The sequence below is a fragment of the Anser brachyrhynchus genome, assembly GCF_964034855.1.
Source record: "Anser brachyrhynchus genome assembly, chromosome: 1".
Taxonomy (NCBI): domain Eukaryota; kingdom Metazoa; phylum Chordata; class Aves; order Anseriformes; family Anatidae; genus Anser; species Anser brachyrhynchus.
In genome coordinates, this window is record NC_137694.1 from 200,334,900 (window position 1) to 200,359,979 (window position 25,080).

Here is a 25,080-nt window from a genome sequence, read left to right on the forward strand (position 1 = left end):
TTGGCTCTCCCAACCCCCGGCCCCACCCCCGGCCCCTCCCCTCTCCCCAACGCTGCCCGGAGACGCGGCCTCGCCCCGCCCCCTCTCCCCTCCCCTCCCCTTTTTTTTTTTACCTCCAGGCTGCCCGGAGATGGCAACGGCCGAAGCCTCATCCCATTGGCCGGCGGCTCGGCGGGGGGCGCTTCCCATTGGCCGGCCCGCCGGTCGGTGGGCGGGGCGGGCGGCGCCGATTGGCGGAGAGCTTCAGGGGGGTGTGCGCGGGGGGCAGCGGCCCGGCGGCGGGGCGCTGGGGGGCCGCGGCCGGGCGATGGGGGCGGCCGGCGGCTGCGGCTCCTGCTGCTGCTGCTGCTCGCGCTGCGCGCACTGCTCGCACTGCTCCCGCTGCTCCCACTGCTGCTGCTGCTGCTGAGCGGCGCGCGGCCCCCGCCCCGCCGCCCCCCGGCAGCATGAAGAGGGGCAGCGCCGCTTCCATCGCGGGTGGCGGCGGCGGTGGCGGTGGTGGGGGGGGAGCCGCCTCCGCCGCCGGGCAGTACCGGGTGTGCGGGAACTGCCGCAAGGTGCCCAGACAGGTACGGGGTTGGGGGGGGGGGTGGGGGGGGCGTAAAGGGGCTGGGGAGGGGGGGAGGGAGAGGTTGGGGGGCTGGGGAGTAGGGTGGGGGGGGGAGGATTTGGGGGACCCCCCTTAGGAGTTGGGGGACCCCACTGTGATTCGGGGGGTGGGACCCCGCTGTGATTTGGGGGGTGTGCCTCACTAAGATTTGGGGGGGGGGGACCCCATTAGGATTTGGGGGAGATCCCATTAGGATTTGGGGTTGCACCCCACTAGGATTTGGGGGAAGGACCCCACTAGGCTGTAGGGGGGGACCCTCCTAGGCATTGGGGAGGACCCCTCTAGGTGCTGGAGGGAGACCCCAATAGTCTTTGAGGGGGACCCCCAGTAGAATTTGGGGGGAAGACTCCATTAGGCTTTCGGGGGAGACCCTACTAAGCATGGGGGGGACCCTGATAGAGTTTGGGGGAGCACCCCGCTAGGCTTTGGGGGGATGACCCTACTAATCTGTATGAAATGACCCCACTAGACTTTGAGGAGGACCCCACTAATCTTTGGGGGGGAACCCCACCGGTCTTTAGAGGTAGACCCCACTAGGCTTTAGGGGGGGACCCCACTAAGCTCTGGGGGAGAACCCCAGCAGTCTTCAGAGGCAGACCCCACTAGGCGTTGGGGGGGGCACCCCACTAGGAACTGGGGGCACCCCCCTAGGTGAAGGCCTGGGGAACCCCCCCCAGGCAAGGTCTAGGGGCTCCCTGTGGGTGAAGGGGGGCCCCAGCTGGGTGTAGGGGTATCAGGGCCCCCGGGGTGTAGCTGCAGGTGGGCCCTGCCACCCCCACTCTTTACCCACCAAACCCCATCCCACGGGGGCCCCCGGTGGCTCTAGGGGCCGGGGGGGCTGCTGGGGGTCACCCCGCACCCAGCCCCGCTGGGAAAGTTGCTCCGCAGCGGAGCCCCGAGCAGCAGTACGGCTCAGGAGAGGTTCCCAAATCCCAGCTGATTTAAAAAATAAAATAAAACGGGGTTGGGGGGGGGGGAAGCCCCCCCCCAGCCCGCCCGTGCAGTTATTAAGAGCCCCGCGGAGGGGACCCGCCGCATCGCCACCTCCGCTGGCCATCTGCGGAGCTGGGAGCTCGCTGAGGTGCTTTTTGTTTGTCCAGCGCAAATGAATTAAAATTGCTGAGCTGTGCAAACGCCAGTCCCGGAGCCCGGGATGAAGGCGACGATGCCGTCCTTTAATCCGGTCCCTCCCGATCCCCTTTTGCACCGCCGGCTTCGTTCTCGTCAACGCTAAGAAAGCCTCGAAGTCGCCGAGCTCAAATATTTGCGCTCTTTGTCCAAAAACTGTTTTTCTTCCTCTGTGGGTCAGGCCAAGTGCCAATCAAAGTTGTTTTTCAAGCCTCTCTTCCCTGCAGTAGGACTGCTTTTTTTTTTTTTTTTTTTTAAGGGTTTGGTTTTTGGAAAGGAGGTGTGTGTCTAGAGGCAGGGGGGAGGAGAAACCTTCCATCTCGGTCGGAGGGAGAAGTAGATCTTAAAAAAAAAAAAAAAAAATCATGTTTCTCGGATATTTTAATGGAAACAAAATCTTATTAAATGTGCATGCTTGGTATGCGCAGTTATTTTTTCCATAAACTCTTGGATCATGTTACAGCTGATACTTGGTGCTGGGCTCTGAGCTCAGCTTGCGAGAAATGCAGTGGATCAGAGAAGTGCACATCAGCAGCGCCTGCCTCTTAACCATTTCCTTCCAGCATCCCGGCCCTCCTCGGCGGCAGCTCGCTGCCTTCAGGGGGAACGGGTGCTTAAAAAGAGAGAAGTTCTCCGGGGTTAAAGCCCGAAACAGCTTCAGACTTGACATACGTCTGAAGACACACGAATTAACCGGTGCCAAATACGTCTGTGGAGAGAGCAGGGAGGGAGCGGGCTTTGTTCTGCCAAATAATCAGAATGTTTTGTTGACAAATAAACTGGTGCTTGGCAGCGCTTCTATATCTAAAATTAAATTTAAATTATTGAGTTGTTTTTTTTTTTGTTTTTGAAGCTGCAGCCTCATCGTGCTGGGGAGGTCCTTTTATACCGCTTTAACATCGGGGTGGAGGGGGCAGGATTAGGTTTTACTTCCCTGCTAATAGGAAACTTTCTCAGATTAGATGTGTTTTTTAGCTATTTAGGGGGGATGGTGGTTGTATGGTAAAGCAGAGGAGCCCAGATGGGTCTCTTGAAGGCAACTCACTGCTGTACTGGTTTGTCTATGGTCAGTTGAACTACTTCTGTTGCAAAATTGTGGAAAGAGAAGAGAAACCTAACAGCAGCCCATGAAACCCAGCCGATCTCTTGTAGGTGTTTCGTGCTTGCACTCGGGCATCGTTGCATCTGTTTTTCCTAGGCTGGGCAATAAACAGAAGTATAAAGCTGCTGGCTCCATCTGTAGTCATTTAAAAGTTGGGCTAATGAAATCACTGTAAATTTTAACCTTTTGCACTTCACCGGCAAGCAAACAAGTAGAAAACGGGGCGGGGGGGGGAAGGGGGCAGGCTTGGTGGAGCGAGACGTGAGTGCGACCTGAGTCTCCGAGTAATAATCTTCAGATAAGTGCTGCCTCATCTGTTCTTTTGATGGCTTTTTTTTTTTTTTTTAATGCTCATGTGATAATACGCTGGGAGAATGATTGGTCTTCAGACGTGCTGAATCTCTTCTGCCCTCCTCAGTCTTAAGGCTTGAGCTGAAGGCACTCGAATGCTTGCAGCGTCGGCAGCGCTGTTGGCAAATGTCGCAGGGGGCAAAACGAGGCTGCTGCTCCCTGCCCTGTAACGAAACTGGAAATAGCCTAGCAGATTTGGGAGGCTCACGGGCGAAGGTAAGTTTCTCTTTCAGCAGGGAAACAGGAAAAGCCAGGTGCAGCCGCTCAGGTTTCGGCTAACTTCAGATTAACCAAAGTTACTTCGTGCTGCAGAAAGTTCTGCTAGGGTAGTGCTAGCGCCTGGGTAAGGATCCGATAGTTACATGTGCCTCCGAGGAGGATTTTTCGTAACAAAAATTAAATTTTCCAACTGGATTTATTGTTACAGGACCCTTCGGATAGGCAGGTACCCTTGCAGAGCAATCGCTGCTGACCAGGAGGGCTGAGATGGACGTGGCCACGAGAGCTAAAGCAAGGGCTGGCAGCCAGCAGTAGGCGATGCTGTTCTAGGTTCTGCGAGTCAGCCCGTGGAAAAGACAACCAAGGCAAATGCTTTGATTCAGCTTGAAATGAATGGAAGAGTGAGCAAAACTAGATCCGTAGTTCCAGTTTGTGGGCCTGATAGGTGTGCTTTTTAACTGAAATGCAGCGGTTTTGGCATATTGGGAGGCAAAAGCACTTAAAGTGTCGTGCGAGTGCTGGAGCCAAGTATTGCACAGAGGTGGCTGAGCGTTGCTGCCATCGCTAGGGCCTGTCCTCCAGATCTAGAGGTGGAAAATCCTCCGCTGGGTGTGGGTGAGGAAGTCCCCTGGGCTGGGGAGCTCCGGGGCACAGACCTGATGGGGGCTGGAGCTTGTCTGAAATCCCAGGTTCTCGTACCAAAAAGAAATCCACATCCCGAGCCAGCCAGAAGAGCACACAGAGGAGGGGCTCGGTATGCCTTTGGACAAATAACTGCCTCAGGAAGGCTTTCAGCAGAAAGCAAAGACTCTTCAGGGGATGGAAAAATCCTGATACGCCAGGAAATGTAGGAGCAGGGAGGATTTGCCAACTGTTGCAGCTTAGTTGCAAACTGCAATGCTTATGAAGTAAAAGGGTCTTTTTTTTTTTTTTCGTGTGTGTAAGAACAGGTCGATAGGATAGAAAAGAAAATAAGTTTAGTTCCAGAAGTAAACATTTGTTTTGTGCTAGATTTCAGCGGGGGACGTAGGGGAGCAAGGACAAAATGGATGATTTTGAGTATCCCTTACTGTTGGCCTGGTGAGGTGAAGCCAGCTCAGACAACCCAGCAGGCCTGAGCCCATCTCCATGCTGGTGTCCTGGAAAAACTGTGTGAAATCCCAAATCTGTTCCTGGTTTTTCAAAGAGCTGTCAAATCAGGGTGATCCTGTGACAGGGAAGTCGCGCTGCATGCGATGGGCAGAATTTCCGTGCTCCTCATCCCCCATGCCAGGATCCTTCTTTAACGCGAGTCTCAATGCTAGACGAGGTACTAAAACAAATGTAGAAGGAAAAGCGTACAGATAAATGAAAAACATGTATGATACAACCCAAAGTAGGTCGCGATAAGCTAAGTAGTAGTCTTCTGCGGGTAAGATCTGTAGTGTCCTCTTCTGAAAGCTATATATTGACTAAAACAAGTGGTTTTTTTTCATTGAATGTCTAAAACAATGCCACAGGCTGAATTTTTTGCTTCAGCAGTAAGCCAGCTGAAAGCAAGCTTTGGGATTTACTGGCACAAAATGTCCTAATCGGGACCTGGGGGGCGGACGGCGGTGGGCCACGACGAGAGGGGACTTCCAGTGGGTTTTCTGCTGGTTGTTACTGACAAATTTTGGCAAGAGCAGCAGCGAGGAGAAGGGTCTCGGTGTGCAGGAGGACCCCCAGCTCCAGTCACCCTGCAGCTGGGGAGCAGGGAGGCCGGGAAGGATGGCTCTAAGCTCAACAGGCACAGAGGTGAGCTGGTTAGATGCTTGTTTCACAAAAAGAAGCTAAAAGAGTTTGCTTTTCTAATCCTGCAGAAAGAAAGGCCGAGAGGGGATGTGATTGGTGTCTATAAATACATCAGATGGCAAGAGCCAGTGAGGAGAAATAAGCTGAAGAGCAGATGGATATAAAAGGGTCGTAAATACACGTTTAGGCTGGAAAATTAAGTGTCCAGAGTGGTGAGGTTCTGGAAGAGTTTGTTCTAGGTCTAGAGCAGTCAAAAATACACTTGACAATACATTTCAAAAATACTTTTAAGATAGAAAGAGTTGTGAATGTCATCAGATGATGCAGCGCTTGCAACAGCACTGGCCTAGACTCAGTGAGCTGAGGTCACGTCAAAAAAAAAAAAGAGAAAGAGAAGAGACACTTTCATTCACTTGATTGTTCTACGTGGGTGAGTAAGAAAGTAGCCCGAAAGTGAACCAAAAATAGTCTAATGTCAGGTCTCATAAGGCTGTGTAAGCGAAAATGTGTGTCACCGTGAGTCATGGAGGTGCATGGAGGTGCTGGTACCTGTTCTGTGGAAATCAAAAGGCCTCTCAAGGACGTCTCGAATATTTTAAAGAAAGCCACCCCGGTTCAATGTATTCTGAGCATATGCAAACTAAAGCTGCCGTGCCTCTGCTGGAAGAGCCCCGCAGGTTTTCCATGGCGTGTTATCGCGTGGTTGGCCTCGGAGGTCTGGTCGTCAGGCTTGGCTGGGGCAGAGCAGCTTACTTGGTAAAATCAAACAGCATCCTCGGCAGTTCTAGCTGCTCTCGGTAATGGTCCCGTCGCCCTGCAGCTGCCTCCGTTCGCAGTTGCCTGGATAACTTCAGGTCTCCGGTGGGCCTCTCTCTGAAGGGGTTCTCAACGGGATTTGCAAACCTCGGCACGGAGAGCTAACTCTGGTTTTATCGCGTCTAATTTTAGCGACTTTCTGTTGTCTGAGGCACTCTGCGTGCTGCCGGCGTTGTCCTCCTGTCCCTCCTGTCCTCCTGTCCCCAGCGCTGGAGCTGCTTCTGCGTGCTCGGCTGGGGAAGAGGTGGGGAATGTGGCCTCTGAGGGGCCAAAACCTTAACAAGACCCTCACCTTCATCAGTTGTTCTTCTTTATCTGGCTTAAAACCAGAGCGAACAACAACAAAACACACTCAAAACAAAACTTAGAAACCAGGATCCTTTCCTGTGGAATATATGCACTGAAAACCCGGTGATGACTCTGTTTTTCTCTCTTTCTCCATCCTTGCAAGTCTTGCAAGTAATTCATATCTTTTTAGAGTCTGACCCTTTTAAGTAATTGTTTTCCTGGCTCCCTGTGTTAATTATTGGCTTTGGTGTCTGGAATCGGAGAGCGCTATTGCTGTTCTAGCATTTCTGCTGGTATTGAGTGTTCCTCCACTTGTATCTTAAATGGTAATGTAAAACATATTCCTCATACCTTTCTAGTCTCATGTGCTGAAAATGAGAAGAGAGATTTTCATTAGACCTGTAATGAGAGTGACATGAGTGGAGCAAACCTCCAGTGGAGGACGATGTTTTGCAATGACAAGCCTGGCAGCAACCCTGCTCATTTGAAATAGTCACTTTTATTTAAAAAAAGGAAAGAAAATGTATTCTCTGAATTACAGGGAACTAGTGGAGGCAGGAGGGGAAAGAAAATGGGGAGGAGGATTTTTCTTCAAAAGAAACCTTGAGGTTTAATGTTCAGAGTGAGTTAGCCAAGCGTGGAGGTTGTCCTCTATTAAGACTTACTGTTGCTGGTAGGAGTGGTGCATTGCATTAGCCAAATCGCAGGCTGTGGTTTGGAGATGTGGATTCTGCGCGCATTTGCTTTAAATTTATGCATATTACTTAATTAGTGCTTCAAATTTCATGTCTCTTTAAATGACGATGTTTTGAAATCTGAAAAAAAAAGAGATGGTTCGTTAAGCATCCTTGGTTTTTCGCCTCTCCCACGTTGGCGAGGGAGATGTTGATACTCGCTCGGTTCTGTATTAGAACTATTTTTTTTTTTCCTGGCTAGGAAGATTTGAGAGAGAAGATATTGGTGTAATTCCCCCCTGGTTTTGCTTAGCTAGGGGAGTTTGTCTGGAGATCTTATTATCAGATTTCCATTTCCAGGGCTGGAGAGTAAGAATGGATGACAGGCGTGGTTTGCTTGGCCAGACTGAGCATTGGCTTGTGTCTAAGTGGGTCAGGATAGGCTGGGGGGAGAGGGGTGTTTGCAGCAGAAAAGAGATTCAGGTTGTCAGGAGGGAGACCTTGGTTAATGAGAAATTGCACGTTGTCAGCTTCGGAAAAGCCTGGATGGAAATAATTTACGCTGTTTAATTTCTCTGTTCTTTGCAGGTGTTCCTGTTTGTATGCGGAGATCCCTTCCGTTGTTTTCTCTGCAAGCCAGCCTGGTAGTCTGTGTTAAGTAGAAGCTATAGGGAGCATATAATGCAGATGAGCCAAATGTTTTGTGAACTGCCCTTCCGGGGAGGTAGGGATGTTCTCCACAAACAAAACTCCCGTTTATCAGTCAGTCCATTGAAGGCATTGAGGATGTTTCAAGTATTCAACCCTGTCGTACAGGGTTCTCTGTACAACACCCTGGGCAAACCAGTGTTACGGATAACACAGGGGAGGCCCTGATCGAGGACTACTAATTCCCAATGTCTCTCCTAACCACTGGCTTCACACTTTTATTATAGGATACTTCCTGCATATCAGACATCGGATAACTATCAGCTGGGGCAGAACACCACTGTAGACGAGAATTCTCATTGCATGTTTAGGATGCTGAGAAACTAATGGCTTTGTTCTTGGTATAGACTGTATCAACCATTGATATATTCAATTATCTTCATTCTCACATCTTATTTAAATTGAGAGGTAGATGTTTTGAAGCGTAGGCTTTTTTTTTCTAGGGCATAGTGCTTGTGACAACTGCGGGCTTGACCAGATGCAAGGTAGGGAGGGGCTGAGCAGGGAGTAAATGATGGTACTCAGGGCCAGAGACAGAAATCGGTGTTCTTAATCTCGAAAGGTGCCATAAATCTTTCCTGAACGTCCCTGGTTATCTGAATTAGAGTAAGATAAATAGATAGGTACAATCTCCTGATTAAACATCTGTTTTCTTTCTTGTTAACGGCGCTCTCGTATTTCTCTCAAGGGTAAGCATCTTGTCTTCACAGACCAGCAATGGATTTCTGATGGATTCTGGGCTTAGCATCCAACCTAGTGAACCTGGTAACACAGTTTGAGGCTACCTGCGATCCCTTTACTCAGGGCAGTGCGTGGAAAAAAATAATTTTAGAGAAACATGAAGTATTCCCAGCTTCGTTTCTTAGAAGTAGGCTGGAACTGAAGGGGATAAATAACCCGGTGTCACACAACAAATAAGTTCCTTGTGGACTTGCTCCATATTGTGTGGTCAGCACGTGGACCACCCTTAGGGTTGTGGTTTAATTTTCGAACATACACAAGTGTTAGGTTCACATATAGGAAAGCCAGGAAATCCACATTCCTGACAATTATGTGGAACCATAGCTCTCTATTATCTCTAAAGGTGCAGAAGGCGATTGGAGGAAAAGCGAAAGGTGACTTTCAACCCAGCTTTTCATCTATTCAGAGTGAACAATAAACTCATAAATACATTCAGTATATCTCAGTTACTGCACTTCACAATCAAAATACATAATTGTATATCTGCTTAAAAGATTATTAAATTTGAACTTAGTTTTGACAGCAAAGCAGAGAGGACTGTAAATTCTTCTAAAAGCATCAGTTAACTCTAAAAGATCAATTAAATTCTTCCTGAGAAGAGAGGAATGACTGCAAAGACATCTTCTCACTTCCACATTTAATGCTCATTTGCATGTGAAAATGTTGACTTAGAGGTAACTTGGGAATTAAGAACTTGTGCTGCTGAGCAATTCCACAAAACCAAAGTCAGAGTTATATCAACGGTAGGAAGAAGTGCTAGCTGTCCTGCTGTAAACCATTCTTAGAGCAGTACAGGGTTTCTTACTCAAAATCATTTTTTATCTGTCTCTGGGCTATTACGGCATTGGATTTGCTCTTGCTGATACTGACAAAAAGATTGAAAGCCAGCATATGTTCTCTCTCCTATATGAATTGTGCAGTTAAAATTATTTAATAAGGCACTATCTTAACAGCAGTGAACTTAATTTAATAGCTTGTGCTTGTAAATATGTTTAATATCTTCTGCTTTAGCATGTGGTGAAGGGAATATAGTTATATTATTGGCTAAATATATCTGGAGGTGTTTTGGCCATATGGTTCTAAATCTGTTTTAATGTAATTATCTCTATTAACTTTAAAAAAATAAAAAAAAAAAATCCCTCCAAGTTGACTGACATTCTTCTCAGTAAAGCACCCTCATTGCTGATTAGAGGTGTGGAAATAGTAATTTGTTCTAGCGCTTAGAAATTTGATTAGCCCTCTAATGAAATGGAGCGCCTACACGCTGTCTAAATACTCTACCTGACACCAGTTGGATCTCATCCAGGGTGGAAGAACACTTGAAATGTTGCTTTACTACAATATGTTTTGTGTCTTGAAATCAACTGTGCTGCCTGCATGCAAATACCCCCTGGCTGTTCAGCAGGCGAGTGAACCTTGACCCTCCCTGGAAATCAGCATCAGGATTTGATTATCTGCTGAGCGTTCATTGCCTCGCTACAATAACTAGGGTAGAATTAGAAAATTAAGGAAGCTGTGTATGTGGAAACACCCATGTTACTGACTGTAAGGTAGGCTTGAGCATGGCTGTACGCATACGCAGTACCTCTGGTATAACATGCAGATGATGTGGAAGCGTGCTGCTAAGACTCTACAGCTGTTGCTATTCTTGTGAAGTAATGAGCTGGTAAAAGCACACTGTAAGTGAAGATTAAAGTTACAGAACTACCCCAGCGCTCTGCCCGTTACGAGCCAGCTTGTTCTGTGTCCTCCAAAGGCTGATAGAAACAACTGCTGGGTGCCATGGCAGCTGTTGTAGCACCCATATTTTAGACCCTCTTTAACTCAGCTGGATATAGTTCTCGTTCAAGAGCACTACTGCTGGAGAAGTCTGAATCATTAATTAACATCCTGCAGTGGAAACTTCCAGACTTTCATGGTAGGAAACAAGTGAAAGCAACGCTTCAGGTGCATGATCTCCATTAGTCAACAACAGTTCATTTTGACCGATCAGCTTACAGAAGACAAGCATTTGAACTAGAATCACATATAGCATTTTGTATTCTTCCTTGTAGTTCTTTATTACCTGTTTTCTCCACCGTTGTGGACTTCAGTATTTTCACTTTTTGCAATCTCCATTTTTCAACAAATCCATTGGAAGGGTGTTGAACCAAAAAAGCTGCAACTGGTTTATGCCGTTTTAATGCTTCAGGAGACTCCAGAATATTTTTTTTTCATCTTACGCTCCCTCCAGAAAACCCAAACAAGCAGTTCATTTACATTAGTAGTTCAGATTTTGCCCGCAGGATATTACTGGGGGAAAAATGGACAAGGCAGTAACGTCGGGGATCGTGTAAGTAGAACCTGCTTTGAGATAAGTGACTTTTATTCCAGCAATTTAAAACTCGTTGTCTGTCCTCAACACGGGTGCTTCAAAAGTAGTTGGAAAGAAGGGTGTGTTGGTTGAAAAGGTCATCTGTAGCATAATTAAAGGATGAAGGAACCTGCAGCCCATGTTGTAGTTCTTCAGGGGAGACGGGAGTTTGTACTTGTTACACATGAGCAGAGAATAAGTGGAACAAGAGCGGTCGTTGGCCATGCTGGAGCTGTCTTTGCTCTGAAAAGCAGAATGGGAATGGAGGTGGAAGGAAGGTCTCCCTCTGTGCCCCTGTTCCTTAGGTCACTTATGCAGAAGATAGTAGATAAAGCTGTAGTTACTTGACCTATTTATCCAACAGAAACTTGCAGTACAAGCAAAAGCAGTTTGACTATCCAGTGCTGTTGCTGTTTCATATGGGACACTCCTTTGGGTTAAGCTGTGCCTCATGAATACTTACAGGCAGCATCCAGCCATCCAACGTGAGTAATTCTTGTTTTAGAAGCTAGGTCTATGGCTTCAGTTCATATTTTGCAGAAAACTTGGAATACCCATTGTACAGTCTTAATTTCTGTCCATACAGAGCTAAGCTGGGTGCAAATAGAGACTGTGAATCTGTCTCTTAGGAGCTGGGCCTATTCCAATAAAAGGGTTTTCATTTGGATTTGGTTCCTTCATACGGAAAAAGGACGAGTAGGCTGGAATGTAACGGAGGGTGGAAGTAGGCAGTGCGTGTTAACCACTCTTGCGTTGCTGCAGGAGAGGTTATCCAGGCAGGGTATAAAATAAGTGCTTTTATTATTTCTGTAGCACTTGCTGGTGATTTTTTTTGTAGTCGTTTAGTCACTAAAATATAGCCAAAAGTCCTCTTAGTAAAAGTGTGGGCAGTAATCTGAGGAGACGGTGGAGCCCGGCAGCGCTGAGGTTGGCGGTAAATCTGAAGCCCTGCCAACCTGCCGGGCCGCACGGGACATGTGCTTGTATTTACACACGGTACATTTTCTGTACAAGTTATGAATCTTCATTTTTAACAACCAGCATCTCTTTGGCAGGAAAATACCAGCTGTGTACCATAGGTCTTTGCTGCCACCAGCTCAGCCACGTTAAGTCAGCGTAGTTCAGCGATGGTATCTTGGCAGTGACTCACTTGGGTAAGACTTAGATTAAGATGCAAAATAATATTCATTTAAAAAAAAATGGGAAGAAAGAGGAAGAAACTGCTTGACTGCAAGTATTGTTGTGGTCATTCCAGTAAGTCAGTGGCTTTCATTTAGGCTACCAAGATGAGGCCTTTCCTCTGTCGGTCTCCTGTCCAAGCCTCTCCCAGCCTAATCAAGCATGAAGTGGTTGGTGTGTCAGCTCCTTGCTTATTGTAAAACAATCTCCAGTCTTTCTCTTTGGAGAAATAATTTGTTCTAATTGACGACTACATTAGAATTTCCTATCGGGTGAAGAACCACAAGGGCTCACCCATGGTTTTCCATCTGTGGCCCTGGCACCCATAACTTTTCTCTGGACTTCTTTTAAGGAGTCTCCGAAAACTTGTGTAAGAAAACTCATTCCAGTAAACGTATGCGTGGTGTAGATAACACCTCCTTCTGAAAAATGCTTAGGAGTCAATTAACAAAAAAAGGCTTAAGCCCCTGGCTTAGACAGCAAGGTGCTTGCTCTTGGAAACTGTACCTTTAGGCTAGAGGTAAAGCACATTAGTCAGGGAGATTTTATTTTTCATCTGGCACGTTCTTTCTGTTTGAGTCACCGACCAAATAAAAATGGCAAAAAAAAACATGCTTCTCTTAAAGCAGGAGGACACTGTTCGTGTTGGACATCCAGAGGGACTATCCTTTTCCAGACAGAGCAGGGAGAACAGCATCAGTGTTTCTTACATTATTTCAATTGTAACAAAGATGCTCAACAGTCATCAATTGTACATGAGCATTCAGCTGAGAAACTTGTGCTGAGGGGGTTTCTCATTGTTACAAAAGCTTTGCAGTGGATTAACTTCTGAAATTCTGTGGGTCATGTTAACATTTCACTGAGTGGAATTTTAGGGAACCATGGCCACAAGTTCTCTTTCCTGTAAACTAGAAGCCTTGTGTCAGCATCATATTATAATATTTTTATGGTGGCTTGAATTTTGATGTGAACAGCTTAGGTGAAGATCTTCATGATGAGGTAGCATAGCCAATGCCTGCTTATATTCTTCCAGGTACATATGGATCTAAACAAACATCCTTTCCCCATCAATGAGTAGGGAGGGTACATACTTATGTTGTCTTCACGTTTTAACTCTTCAGGGCTTTTTCCTTTTTTCAGATCTAAATGGATGTAATTTCTGATAGGGCACATTCAGAAAAGGGAATAGATATTTCCTTCCTAAAACCAGTATTATTAAACAATTAAAGTGTAAGGTGCTCAAAATTACAAAGTATATGATGCAATACCATCTGTGTTGAATAGATAGCCCAATAATGTGCTCACCCAGGCAGCTGAGGAGCTGTCTGATGTGGGCTGCATCCTTTAGACTGGAGTAGCAGGACCTTTTTGTTTTCTGCAACAGTCCTGTGTAGCTAAAATGCTTCTCTTTGTTCGGGTGATGCCCATTCATACCTATATTGGAAACTATATCTGAGCAAGTTCATGGTGACGTCCCCTTGGAGCGGCCTCCCAGTCTCCAAGTATTTGCAACTTGAAAACTTCCTGAGCTGGGGCTGGTTTCTCCATATTTAATAACCGTTCATGCATTTCTCTTCCATGAGCTCCAACACTTTCCTTCTGAACACACATAAACTCCAGGTGTCCCCAACATCTTATGACAAGGATTTCCACAGCTTAGTTGCACATTTTGGAAGGGGTTTAGTAGCTTTGTCTGGCCTTGTCACTCGCTACTCAGTTCCTAATCCTTTTTTTGGAAGTGTTCCATGCTATTTGTGGACTGTGACAGCCAGGAGGCCGTAAATTAAAATATCTTGACGTGCTTCTGACAGCAAGCTCAGCAGTTCAGAGTTGCTTTCCAAGACCCAAGCTACTGTAATCCTGTGTGAAAAAGATGGCAGAAAGCTAGTTGTGGAAGCACTAGCACTGACCTGAGCACGTCTTCCTCTGTTTTTAATGATCTGGATGAGAAGGTTTGTTTTTCTGAATTTTGGCGAGTTACTTGCATAAGTCTTAAGATAGTTCCTGCACAAAGATTTAAAATAACCCGTGTGATCATTTCGTACATGAAATGTGTGGAAAAAAGCAGTTAGAAAAACCATGGTTCTGCCATCTGTGTGACTTTCCTATGTCTCAGAATAGAATTTGGTTTTATTTAGTACCTGGTAAGTGAAAGGTGCTTGAAAGCATTTTTCTGCAGCAGCGTATTCTGGGACACCATTTATTTGCTCAGTAGTAGTTTTTATCCAGCTGAAAATACTGCAAGAACACAGGCTTACGGAGAGAGAGCATTAGCAGGGATACAGGATGGGCGTATTTTTGTAGTATGGGGCTTCTGCAATTTTACCATCTCTTTGAGATGCCACAAAGAAGCATTAGTGATATCCTGCAGGTAATGAACGTTGCTTGACAAACACAGCAGCCATCACGCTACTGGTGTGGCCAGTGCAGCCTTGTTTCTGCAGATAGTCTATCATATGAGTGGTTGAAGCCGGGAAGGAAATAATTTCAGTGAGGTGGTATGGGGGTCAGAGCCCAGCTTCCTCCCCTGCAACTGTGGGGGGATTGAGATTCTAATCAGAGGAGGAAATTATTGTTATTTTTTCCATTAAAGTGCAAAGATAGAACTTGTTATACTCACCATGAGCAGATCTCTGAATGATTCTTTTCTGTCCAAACTGTCTAGCTTCATCAGTTAAACCAAAAGCTGGGCAGCAACTGAATTAACATTTGTCTGGTTTTTCGAGCAGGTTGCGCAGCTGAGCTCCACGTGCCCACCTGCCCAAGGAGCTGCCAGCCAGAGACTTCTTTAAAGCTACCTTTAACTATTTCTGGAAGAGCTGCAGTTGCTCTAGTGACTGCAGTGCAGACATAACCTTCAGAGTCTTATCCTTGGTAAAAATCTAAGTCTTTACGTTTCAAGGCATGCAGTGCCTGATTTTTTGTCTCTGTGCTTTGTCATAATGAATGTGGCGGCATTGCCAAAGAGGAGAGGTGAGAGAATGCAGCCTCGGTGCCAGCCTCTGTTTAAACAATTCTCCCAGTCTGCTTTTATAGTAGCTTGCAGTTAAGTGCACCTTCCTGCAAATCCTTGGTGGGGATGATCTCTGCTGGAATACTGTAGCACTTGAAGATGTTCCAGCATAGATTGCAATGGAATCTGTTACAGGTTTTCTTTAAAATACATTGTTGGAGCATTTTGATGTTTACAGCCCTTACATTAATCTTATATTTCAAACAACATATTTGAAATAGAGTTTAAAAAAAATCAGCCACTTCCTTCACAGTAGAAGGACGCTGTTACGCATTTACAGTATGGATGAATACCATTCAATTTTGCTTGCTTACAAGGCATGTATTTTCAGACAATACTTCTATTAAAAATTCAGTGGAGCATTCTTAGGAAGCAGTTCTGCCAGGGATACATGATGGATTTACATAACCCTAGGGGTCTTTCTCTCTCTTTTTTTTTTTTTAATATCCCCCAGTTATGCCTCTCCAGTTGGCAGTGTGCCCAATAACTGTGTGCACATTTACGAACTGAAGTATTTAACTATTCAGTTACTGTATGGTAAAGAGGTCGTGCTATCAGTGTAATAAATGTTTAGGTTTAATTAATTCAGGCCTGCCAAAGCAGCCACTGCTTATCTGTGCCTTCTACCAGAGGTCGGTTCTACCCCTGGCCGTGGTCGCTGCTTGCTCTCCACAAGAAGATGGCGGCCTCGTGCGGGACCGGCCCGCCTGGGTAGGCCACGCTTGGGCAAACCATGGCAGTGGGTGACAGGCTGTGCCATGCTGCCTCTGAGACTCGTTATCGGCATCACCGGCCCAGCTGCTGCTGAAGCAGGTTGACCTGATGCCGTTTTGCCGATTCAGAGGCTAAACGCCGCGTTCTCCAAGCTCCCATAATGGTGCTCTGTCTCGGGATGTCAGACTCGGGCTAATTCTGAAGGTGGCAGTGGGCCAAGGCACAGATAAAACAAGTCCCAGCTTAAAACGCTGGAGTTTTTCACTGTAACTTTTGCCCTTGATATCTGATGCTAATGAAACAGAAAATGCTCTTCTGCCGTGCTCGTAGGATTTTGAGTCATCCCGGCAATCACAAGAACATCTTCTGTCCTGAGGGCATTTCCTGGGGACCATACAAACCTCCAGTGTTAGCTTTGGGTGTGCAGGGAGGGCAGGAGGCGAGGTTGCCTTGTCTGCTCCAGAGACTGATAAACAAGAAGCTTTGTTTGTCTCTCGTTGTATTTACTCATTTCTTCTGGAGGCTGAAGTAGGCTATTTGTTGTCTCGCAGCAGTACAGGTCTTGCCTAGTGTCAGATCATGTCATCTGACCTGGTATCCCACGGATTCCTGTTCATCTGCATGGGGAAAACAAGCCTTGCTATGGCACAATTCATTTCATCTAGAGCTGGACACCAGCTTTCTTTTTTTCGTTGTTAGTTGGCTAACTCTGATTCGGGTGTCAGTGTTTGGTCAGTTGAATTTCACCCATGATTTTTGATAGGGATTGGGGCATGGATAAGAACTTAGGTTTTGAGTTTTGGATTAAATTAGATGGAAGTGATTCTCTAGCAACAAGTAAACAGAAGAAATGGCTGTTTGTCTCTCATCCTTTTCGTGTGTTAATAATCAGTGCTTAGGCTTAGTTGTTGGCACCTTTAGTTGAGCAAATCTTCTCATGAAGAGTTTTCATTTTTCCAGTCAGGAGCCTTACCTTCTCAGGTAGCTGTACTCTGTACTTCAGTTATATTGCAGTTAAGTGACAGGTGTGATTTCTACATGATACGTTCATATCTGTTCTTGGTTTGGCTTCTTAAATAATTGTTTTGCAGCAAACAGAACAATCTGATGTTTGACTTGCAGTCCTTGTCTGTCTGCTTCCAGTTTTAGTTGAATGTTACTTTTGGTTAGTAGCTGCAAACAACTTGGAAACTATAGGGTGGAGAGGGTGATACAACACAAGTGGGACTAGAAGAGGATGTAGGTAGGTTTTCTTCATGAAAAAGGAGAGGCTTTTCTGCCAGTAACTGTGTGTTCACTTCTGAGTTTTTCTCCTGTAGGTTGAGTGTGCCGGATATCTTTCAAAGACTGAGGAACTGCTCTTGGACTTCTGCTGCTTGGCCATCCATCTTGGGTTGGGTAGAAATTGCTGCCCTTTAGTTTCTAATTAGCGTGGATTGTGTTGTTAATAGCTGGTTGAGGGATGGGAACTTGGGATAGGCTTCCTTTTATTGTGTGAAATCCAGAAGGGCTGTAACCTGTTACCAAAGCAAAAGCTCCACATCAATTGTACTGCACTGGCTCTCTTCCCAGCTCCTTGCACCACTTCATCAGCTGTTAGGCACAAAGATGCTGAATTCTTAACATTAAAAGTGACTTTTAAATATTTTGAAATGCCGTTCCATAAGAAAAAAAAAATCCTACAGTTCGACTTCCTCTGCTAATTTTTATCTTTATCGCTTAGTTTGCTTTTTTGGAGTTGTACAGTCTGTTAAGAGGAAGAAAGCATTGCAAAACCACTTGAAGTACTGTTAACAAATGACTGTAGGCCAGGACTTTTACTTCGTGAACCCTAACATTTTGACGTTGTTTGCTGTGAACATCTCTTCTATTACTTCTGGACATATGTCCTTGGTTTAACCCATTTTAGGAAGGGCTCAGTCCTAAAGATGAGTTCTGCACTGTCAGCAAATAGTGTTGTGTATTACTTAAATTACTCCTCTTCATGTTTTTGCTTTTGGCTTGGTTTCTTTTTTTTTTTTTTTTCCTTTACATAAATAGCTTTGAGAAAGAGAACAGCAAGTTTATGCTTCTAATGTGCATCCACATTTTTGAAATTGCAACAAAATTTAATTTGAAATGACTTGCAGATATCTTCTGAAGCTGCAAAACTTCTGATTTATCACCTTAAAGACCGTAAGCAGATTTTATTTCATTAAAAATGATACATCAATGAATGTTTGCCAATAAATTCCAAAGTTTCACAGCTTTGGTGTGTAAGCTTTTTTGTCCTTGTCAGTCAGAATCTCCCAGGAGCCCTGAAATGTGAAGACAAGTAAACTGTGTCCATCTTTCCGTCTAGTCAGCAAGACTCTGTGTAGTTTTCAATATTATATTAAGCCTGTATAAATTTATGAGAAGTATTAAAGTTTCCACTTGAAATGAATTGGACATGTCATAAACTGCCGCCACATTTCTGAACTGTTCTTCTGATGGTGGATAAATTAAAATGAAACTTGGCGTAGGTAGAAATAAACAAGGATGGCTTTGAATGATAGTGGAAGCTAGGACACGGTCAGTGTTCAGATAACTTTTTTTTTTTTCCTTGCTTTCTTCTGTGAGGACAGAATAAGCAGGCAGTCCAGTATAGCCCTGAAATTGTGTTAGGTGTTGCTGAAACCCAGAGCATTTCGCTGTGGTCAGAGCACGTGGAGATGGACCATTCTCCCAGCATCCAAGAACCGAAAGTGGAAATCTATTCACTAAGCAGTAATAGGGGCAGTAGGATCCAGTTTGGAGGTAAGGTCCTAACCAGGAGCAGTAAATAATGCTGCCTATGCCACGTGAACTAAGATGTGTTTGTGTGTGCCAGGCTCAATAGCAGGGTTCTGCAGCATCAAATCTGAGATTTAACCAGTGTATTTCCATTTTGAAGAATTGTAAGATAAATCTGAGATTGGGCTGAAATTGATGCCTTTGGGGTGATTCAGCCAGAGATAGGGAGCCCTGAACCCAGTTCCCCACTCACACCCTCAGTGTCCAAATGCCTGGTGCAGCTGACAAAGCCCATCAGATAACCTGGTTCACAGGTTTAACCTGAACTGCACTCCATGGGCTGGGCCACAATGCTCAACATAGGCATTAGGTACAATTTAGGATGCTTGAGGGTATCCAGCGCATCTGTAGGGACTAGCAGATACTATAGAGAAGTGTGGGAAGCCTGTGCCCTTTTGGAAAGGTGGTTGGGTGCCAAGTGAGAAGCTGCAGGGAGTCTTTAGTGGCCCTCAACTCTGCTCTTTAACGCTTCTTCACCTTGTTCTCACTCTGCTGGAAAAGGAGTTGAGGCTCCTTGCTGAAATGGAGACACCTCAGCATAGGTGTCCCAATGAAGGACTCAGCTCTTGGTTGTTTCTGCAGATGCAGAATAATGTGTATTTATGAAGAGAGAGATCAGTGAATTTAAATAGCAAAGTTCCTTAGAAATGCTAGATGGTAGCAAAATTGCTTGTAGATTGTAATACAAGAGAAGGTTAAAGATTCTTCTATCGAGAAAGAAGGAAATAAGTTTGTGGCTGGGTAACGTACCTCCAGTACATCTCAGACTCTGAGTGACTAGTAATAAGAAATATGAGCATGGGAAGCGATCAGAAAACTCCTATTAGTCAAAAATTGAGTTGGTGAACTTCTTCAAGTGCTGACCAAGAGTTGAAGCACGTTATTAATACTGTAAATGATTACTTTTTAGAGCAGCAAGTCTTGGTGCTTGGAAGATGGAGCTATAGTATTACTGGAAGATTACCAACTAAATTATTTTCCTTTCAGAGAGCAACCTTCTGAATAGTATCTATTGAGATTGAGTAATGAGAATATATATTCCTTCTTCCTTCAAGATCTCAGAGAGAAAACAAGATAGACTCTTGATTGGACAATGTCAAATTGTCAAAGAAAATATGGAGTAAATCTTTATTCTTTAGTTTAAAAAGTCAAGCATGTCACTCCCCTGATTATCACATTTTTTTTAGCATATTGTTCCTTTTAAATTGCAAGCAGAGACAAGTGCTGAACATGGTTACAGGAGTACAACAGAGCAACAGTGACAGTACAGGTTTTTGTTGTAACTGAATGTAACGTTCACAGGATAGAGTAGCTGCAAGAAATTTTTAAAGGGCGGATGTTGGATATCTAATGAAAACATTTCTCAGCATGCTAAATTGCAAAGATTTATGTGTGTGTACATAAGTAAGTTTTTATGGAGTGTAGTGGAGCTTAAGAGGCAATTTAGTAAATTGAATTAAAAATACATATGCTTTTGATGATTTTCTGATAGGGAGACAATAAAATATGAATAGGCAAATAATCCTAAACTAGGAGCATTTATAATATCCTATGCTGGGAACTTGCAGGTATACAGAAATGATTTACACAAAGTACCAGTAAAATACAAACAAGAGGGGAAAAAAAATCAAAAACAGGAGGAAAAAACATAAATACAATCAAATGCTTAAAGGGAGTAGATGAAGTCTGCTGAACTTGCAGAGATTTAATTAACTCTTTGCCCTTCTGTGCAGTAGGAAGACTGTAGGGACTTTCCTATTCCAAACGCACGTTCTGTGCAAGGTCAGGGAATGGCCTTGGCAGAGAGAAATATCTGAGGAAGAAGTGTCATAAAGCAGCAGAAAAGCAGAGTAATAAAGCGGAGGGTGAATGGTATTTACCCTTTGGAAACCTCGGAGAGAAGGCGTGAAGCAGAACAGCAGACAACCTGGGTATTGTGCAGCGGGACAGCGCTTGGAGATGGGAGGGCTTGTAATGACTTTCTTTTAAATAGATAATAATGAGGGCCTAAGAAATAGTTGGGGAAACGTAACCTCAGCATGAGCGTGGCTTAAAGTCACAAATAAAACCCATTTTCCATGTCTGGGGGGGACTATTAGGGAAAATCAGTAAATATAATAAATAGGAAATAGTTATTCATAACTGTTCCCCCAAAGAAATTCCTGCTTATTTAGGGGAAAAAATTTTACTCCTCAGCAGAAACTGATTTTGGGATGCCCTTAGGACTTACATTTGATCTAGTGCTATTTATTATCGTGGTGTCTTTCTTGTGGTTGGAATTTTTGTGGAAGTAGTGACTCTGAGCCCTTCACCAGCCTTTCTGTGCTGCTTGCACTGTTCTGGGACCCCGGAGGACCCAAGTGGCAGCATCGCTGCAGCTCACAGAATTCCCTCTTGAGGTACAAAATGTTTCTTTCCAGTGATTTTTTTTTCCCCACTCACAGCGTGACCATCTTGATGCGAAGTGCGGGATGAATTAGCTCACATGCACTACTTCTGTGAGAAGCCTCCATACACCCGGATCGCTCCAGCAGCTTTCTGCTTGCCTGCGCTTTCTGTGTTCACGGATATTAAAAATGTGCTTTCTAAACCAGCTGCTTGATCAGCCCTTCCAGATTACAGCTCCGTTTTCATCTGCTTCAAATAAAATTAGCCTCTTTTTACAGCTTGCTAAAAATAGTCATTTCTTTACAGCCTCAGGACATGGTGACTCATGTGATAGCGAAGAGGAAGAAACTTTATTTCTCTAAACTTCAGCCTCCAGCAGGAAAGCTGCTGCAGGCCGGCCTTGCTCCCAGCTACCACATGTGGCTCAGGGCCTTGCTGTCAGCCAAGGGGCTCCGGCTGCCCTGTCCTCACCGCCATGTCCCAGTGTCTCCTTGGTTCCTGAGGGAAGGTGTGAGGCCACCACGGTAACTAAAGTAAACCTTCGAGATGATAGAATCACAGAAGGAATGAGGTTGGAAGGGACCTCTGGGTCCATCTGGTCCAACCCCTGCTCAAGCAGGGACACCCAGAGCAGGCTGCCCAGCACCATGTCCATGAGGTTTTGAAGATCCCAAGGAGGAGACTCCACAGCCTCTCTGGGCAACCTGTGTCAGTGCTCCATCACAGCACAGAAGTGCTGCCTGGTGGTCAGAGGGAGCTTCCTGGGTGCCAGTTTGTGCCCATTGCCTCTTGTCCTGTCACAAGGTACAGCTTTTGGCTTTGGGGTGCTTTGGCAGAACACATCCAAGGAGGAAGATGTTTCTCACTGCTGAGTGCAAATTAGACGTTCACATGGAAAATAGTTCCGCTTCACAATCCTTAAATTCCCAATATTTAGCTCATGACACTGTTCCAAGTACAGCTTAAGGACAGAAAGCAAGTCATGGATAAAATTTCCTCAGGGCTGACACGTAGGTTTGTCTGTCCATCACACCGCAGCGTGCTGCTGTGGAGGTTGCACCTTGGCGTGCAGTGGGCTCCCTCTGCCAGTAACCTTCCTTGGCCTGCTTCTCTCTGCTTATATTTAAAGCTCTTCGTTATCATTCTCTTTCCTAATCAGCACCCCCAGAAAAGACTCTTCATGTAAATGGAGTTGGTTACAAACCTTTTGAGATCACTTATTCATACTCCAGCAATGCGTTGATGGAGGAACACGAAGCAGAAATGGCTTGTGGACGTGCGTATGGTATTTCAGTTGCTGAGCAACCTGTTCCTTGGTTCAGTCATTTAGCATAAGAATCCAATTTCAAATAAGATATTTGGGACCCTGCGTGACTTAGTATGCACCAGCCAGCGTAACCTGCAAGGACGAGTTGAGCAGGAAATTGAAGCAGCTTTCTTGGGAAACAAAAAAAAAAGTTTTGTGAGAACTTCTCATAATGAAGGACCGTATATCTAAACCATTGCTTTCTAATTCCCGTGTGTAGCTTTTCATGTTTGAGTCCTTGGGTAGGTCTTAGATCCCTGCTCCATATACAGCATGCCCAGGAGCAGTGGTTTTTATCTACACTTTGACAAAGACAACGTTATCTTACTGAGTGCTTGCAAACTTCCCGTGTTTTTATTAATAGCATCCTAAGAACAAGCTCGTTTTAACTCGTTTTAGTAAACCAGAAGCTTTGGCATGAAGGCAAAATAAACTTTTCCGCTGGTGGAAGCGAATAGTATACACCTCCAGTAACTTGCCTGAAGGGTTGAGGCAGCCATGTTGAATGGGGAACGTAGGGGGTGGAGGCCATAGCCCACCAAAAGTGGGATAATAATGCTGCTTTTTGCCCCAGTCTGGCCTAGATGGGCAGCTGGGCAGAGCGGGGTATAATTCAGTGAGCATACTGGTGGAAGCAGTGGTTCAGCTCTGCTTTCGATGTGCCCTTATGCCAAAGGCTAAAGGTTTGCAGCTGTCCAAGTCGTCTCCCTCACACATGCTGTTTCCTCCAGATATTTGGTATGAATTGAAGGCTTTCAAAGTCTAATATCCAAATAACCCTCCTAAAACAACAAATACACAACATTCAAAGTAATTCGGAAAAGATTTCTTTTTTTGAAGGGTGATAAAGGTGACTGACTGCTAGCAGAATTGTACGTATCCGAGCCTCGAACAGCTATGTGGAGAAGGGGTTGCACAGGCAGTTATCCAGTCCCTGTACTTTTTTCATGACTTCAGACTGCATATATGTGATTCATAAGGAGTATGTTGCAGTGCCGTAGGGCTGTGACAGCAGGCAGTGGTCACAGTGAGTTGTCTCCTTGTTTTTATGCAGTGGATTCAGCTCATTTCAGAAAATAAGTGAAAGCACGCATGAGTACATTCTTCATCATTTAACAGCTAATTATTCCAAAGTAACAAATTTAATTGTCGAGAGAGTTTGTTTTGGAACATCTTTCCTGAATAATCACTGCTGGTTTTTGCATGTTTTTTCATAATCTAATTTTAAAAAGGACAGGATGTTTTTAAGACACAAAGCAGTTGTTACGCATTTCTAGCATCTTCATGTTCCTGTGTGGAAATCGGTGGCACGCTCGCTCTCAGAGCCACGCTGGTCTTTGTGTACGTGGCCATTAAACGTAAGCCTGCCTGGTAGAGTCATTGAGGTATTTAAGGGTCATTTGTTATGGAAAACCTCAGACTTTTACGTTAGGGGCATGAAATATTTGGCATGCAAATCTGATACTGCTGTTGATGGGTAACTTATTAAGAGTCGCTTGCACTGCATTGTCATTAGTGACCTTAGAAAAATGCGCAGCGACAGTTTCCAGATATGTGGAATATAGCTGGAAAGAGGAAAAGAAGGAAGGCAAGAAGTAGCTGTTTTAAATTACTGCAAGGGGAATTTAGATGAGACATTAGGAAAACTTTGTGGTGATCAGAGGAGTTAGTCACTGAGCTGAGAAACCTGGGGAGACAGAGGAACCGCTGTCTCAGGGTCTTCAGGAGCACGTTAGATGGATGTTGGTCAGGAGTGGTGCTGGAAGGGCTCCTCTTCCCTCCAGGTGGGTCAGAGAGCCAGGAAACCTCTCCAGGTCCCTTCTCACCTTCTCTCTGTCAATGGCAACAGTGTGAAAGCCTCCACAGTTTTTCTTAGTTCAATTTCGTATCCCTGATAAATCAAAAAGTACTCTGGCTCTTGTTACACTACCTGCCTATCATGTGCTTAAAATAACATCATCAAAGGGAATTTAATAATTTTTAGGCTCTGGCCATTTTCCTAGCTGTGGTTGGCACATCAAGATCTGTATTGCATGTTTTATCCTTTCCTGGGCTTGGCAGCTGAGCAACGTAGTCTTTTTGTCTTTTGCTTTGGAAGGAGTCTTTAACTGGGTCTTGCTGGTGCATATGTGGGGGGGGGAATGGGCTTTTCAAGACGGGATTTGGCACACAAAGTGCTTGTACTCTTCTAAACACTTAGAATCTAATTAGATTCTCATAATGAAAAAACAACTTTTTGATTATAATTTCCCAAGTGTGGGCTTTGTGCACATAGTGGTGGTGATAGTTTTTTTTCCTCCCCTCTGCTTTCAGAACTTCAATCTAGTAAATTGCCAGTTTTAGCATTGTGCCACATTTTTGATTGCTGTTGTCCACGTATCTTTAACCCAACCTATAAAATAATCAGGATCAAATTTTTATTATTTTTTTGTCTTGTCCCTTGCCAAAATTCATACAGTTCTTTCGAGCAAAACACGGGAGACGCAAAGGCATCGTGGTGTGATGACTTCACCTGTTCACTGGGCTGTAAAACATGCAGGTGGCCTTGGGAAGAGAACCAAGTCAAGGCCTTTAAGATCTAATCTTGCAAGATAAGGCGAGTTAATGTGTTATGCCTCATGCTGATAGAATTATGTGTCTGTTTTGCAGGAAAAAAGAGTCCAAGTCTCTCCACCGTTAACAAGAGGACCAAGTGCCTTTATACCAGAGAACGAAGTAAGTTTGAGCTGAGCTGGTTGTGTGGAAGCTTTTTTTTTTTTTTAATGGAAACACTGGAGGGCAGTTTTACGGCTTGCTTGCCCAGTGGTAAATACCTGGATGAGTCCCGTTGTCAGCACAAGCAATGGTTTATCCAGAGCAAGCTCCAGTGGATAAGAACCATGGTGTCCTTTCATATGAGTGCT

General features: G+C 45.0%; 1 protein-coding gene across 5 annotated transcripts in view; it reads left to right on the top strand.

Moving 5' to 3' along the window:
• Window positions 1-252: 252 nt before the first annotated feature.
• Window positions 253-25,080, top strand: part of SESN3 (sestrin 3) — a 45,540-nt gene continuing 20,712 nt past the window's right edge. For 2 of the 5 annotated variants that reach the window (XM_080588634.1, XM_080588635.1), the window contains exons 1-2: window positions 253-569; window positions 24,827-24,892. In XM_080588634.1, the coding sequence (XP_080444760.1) occupies window positions 447-569; window positions 24,827-24,892 (189 nt within the window). In that variant the 5' untranslated portion in view covers window positions 253-446. Of the gene's footprint in view, window positions 570-3,094; window positions 3,408-24,826; window positions 24,893-25,080 lie in introns of those variants that run through there. The other 3 variants (XM_080588638.1, XM_080588636.1, XM_080588637.1) reach the window with 3 other exon arrangements.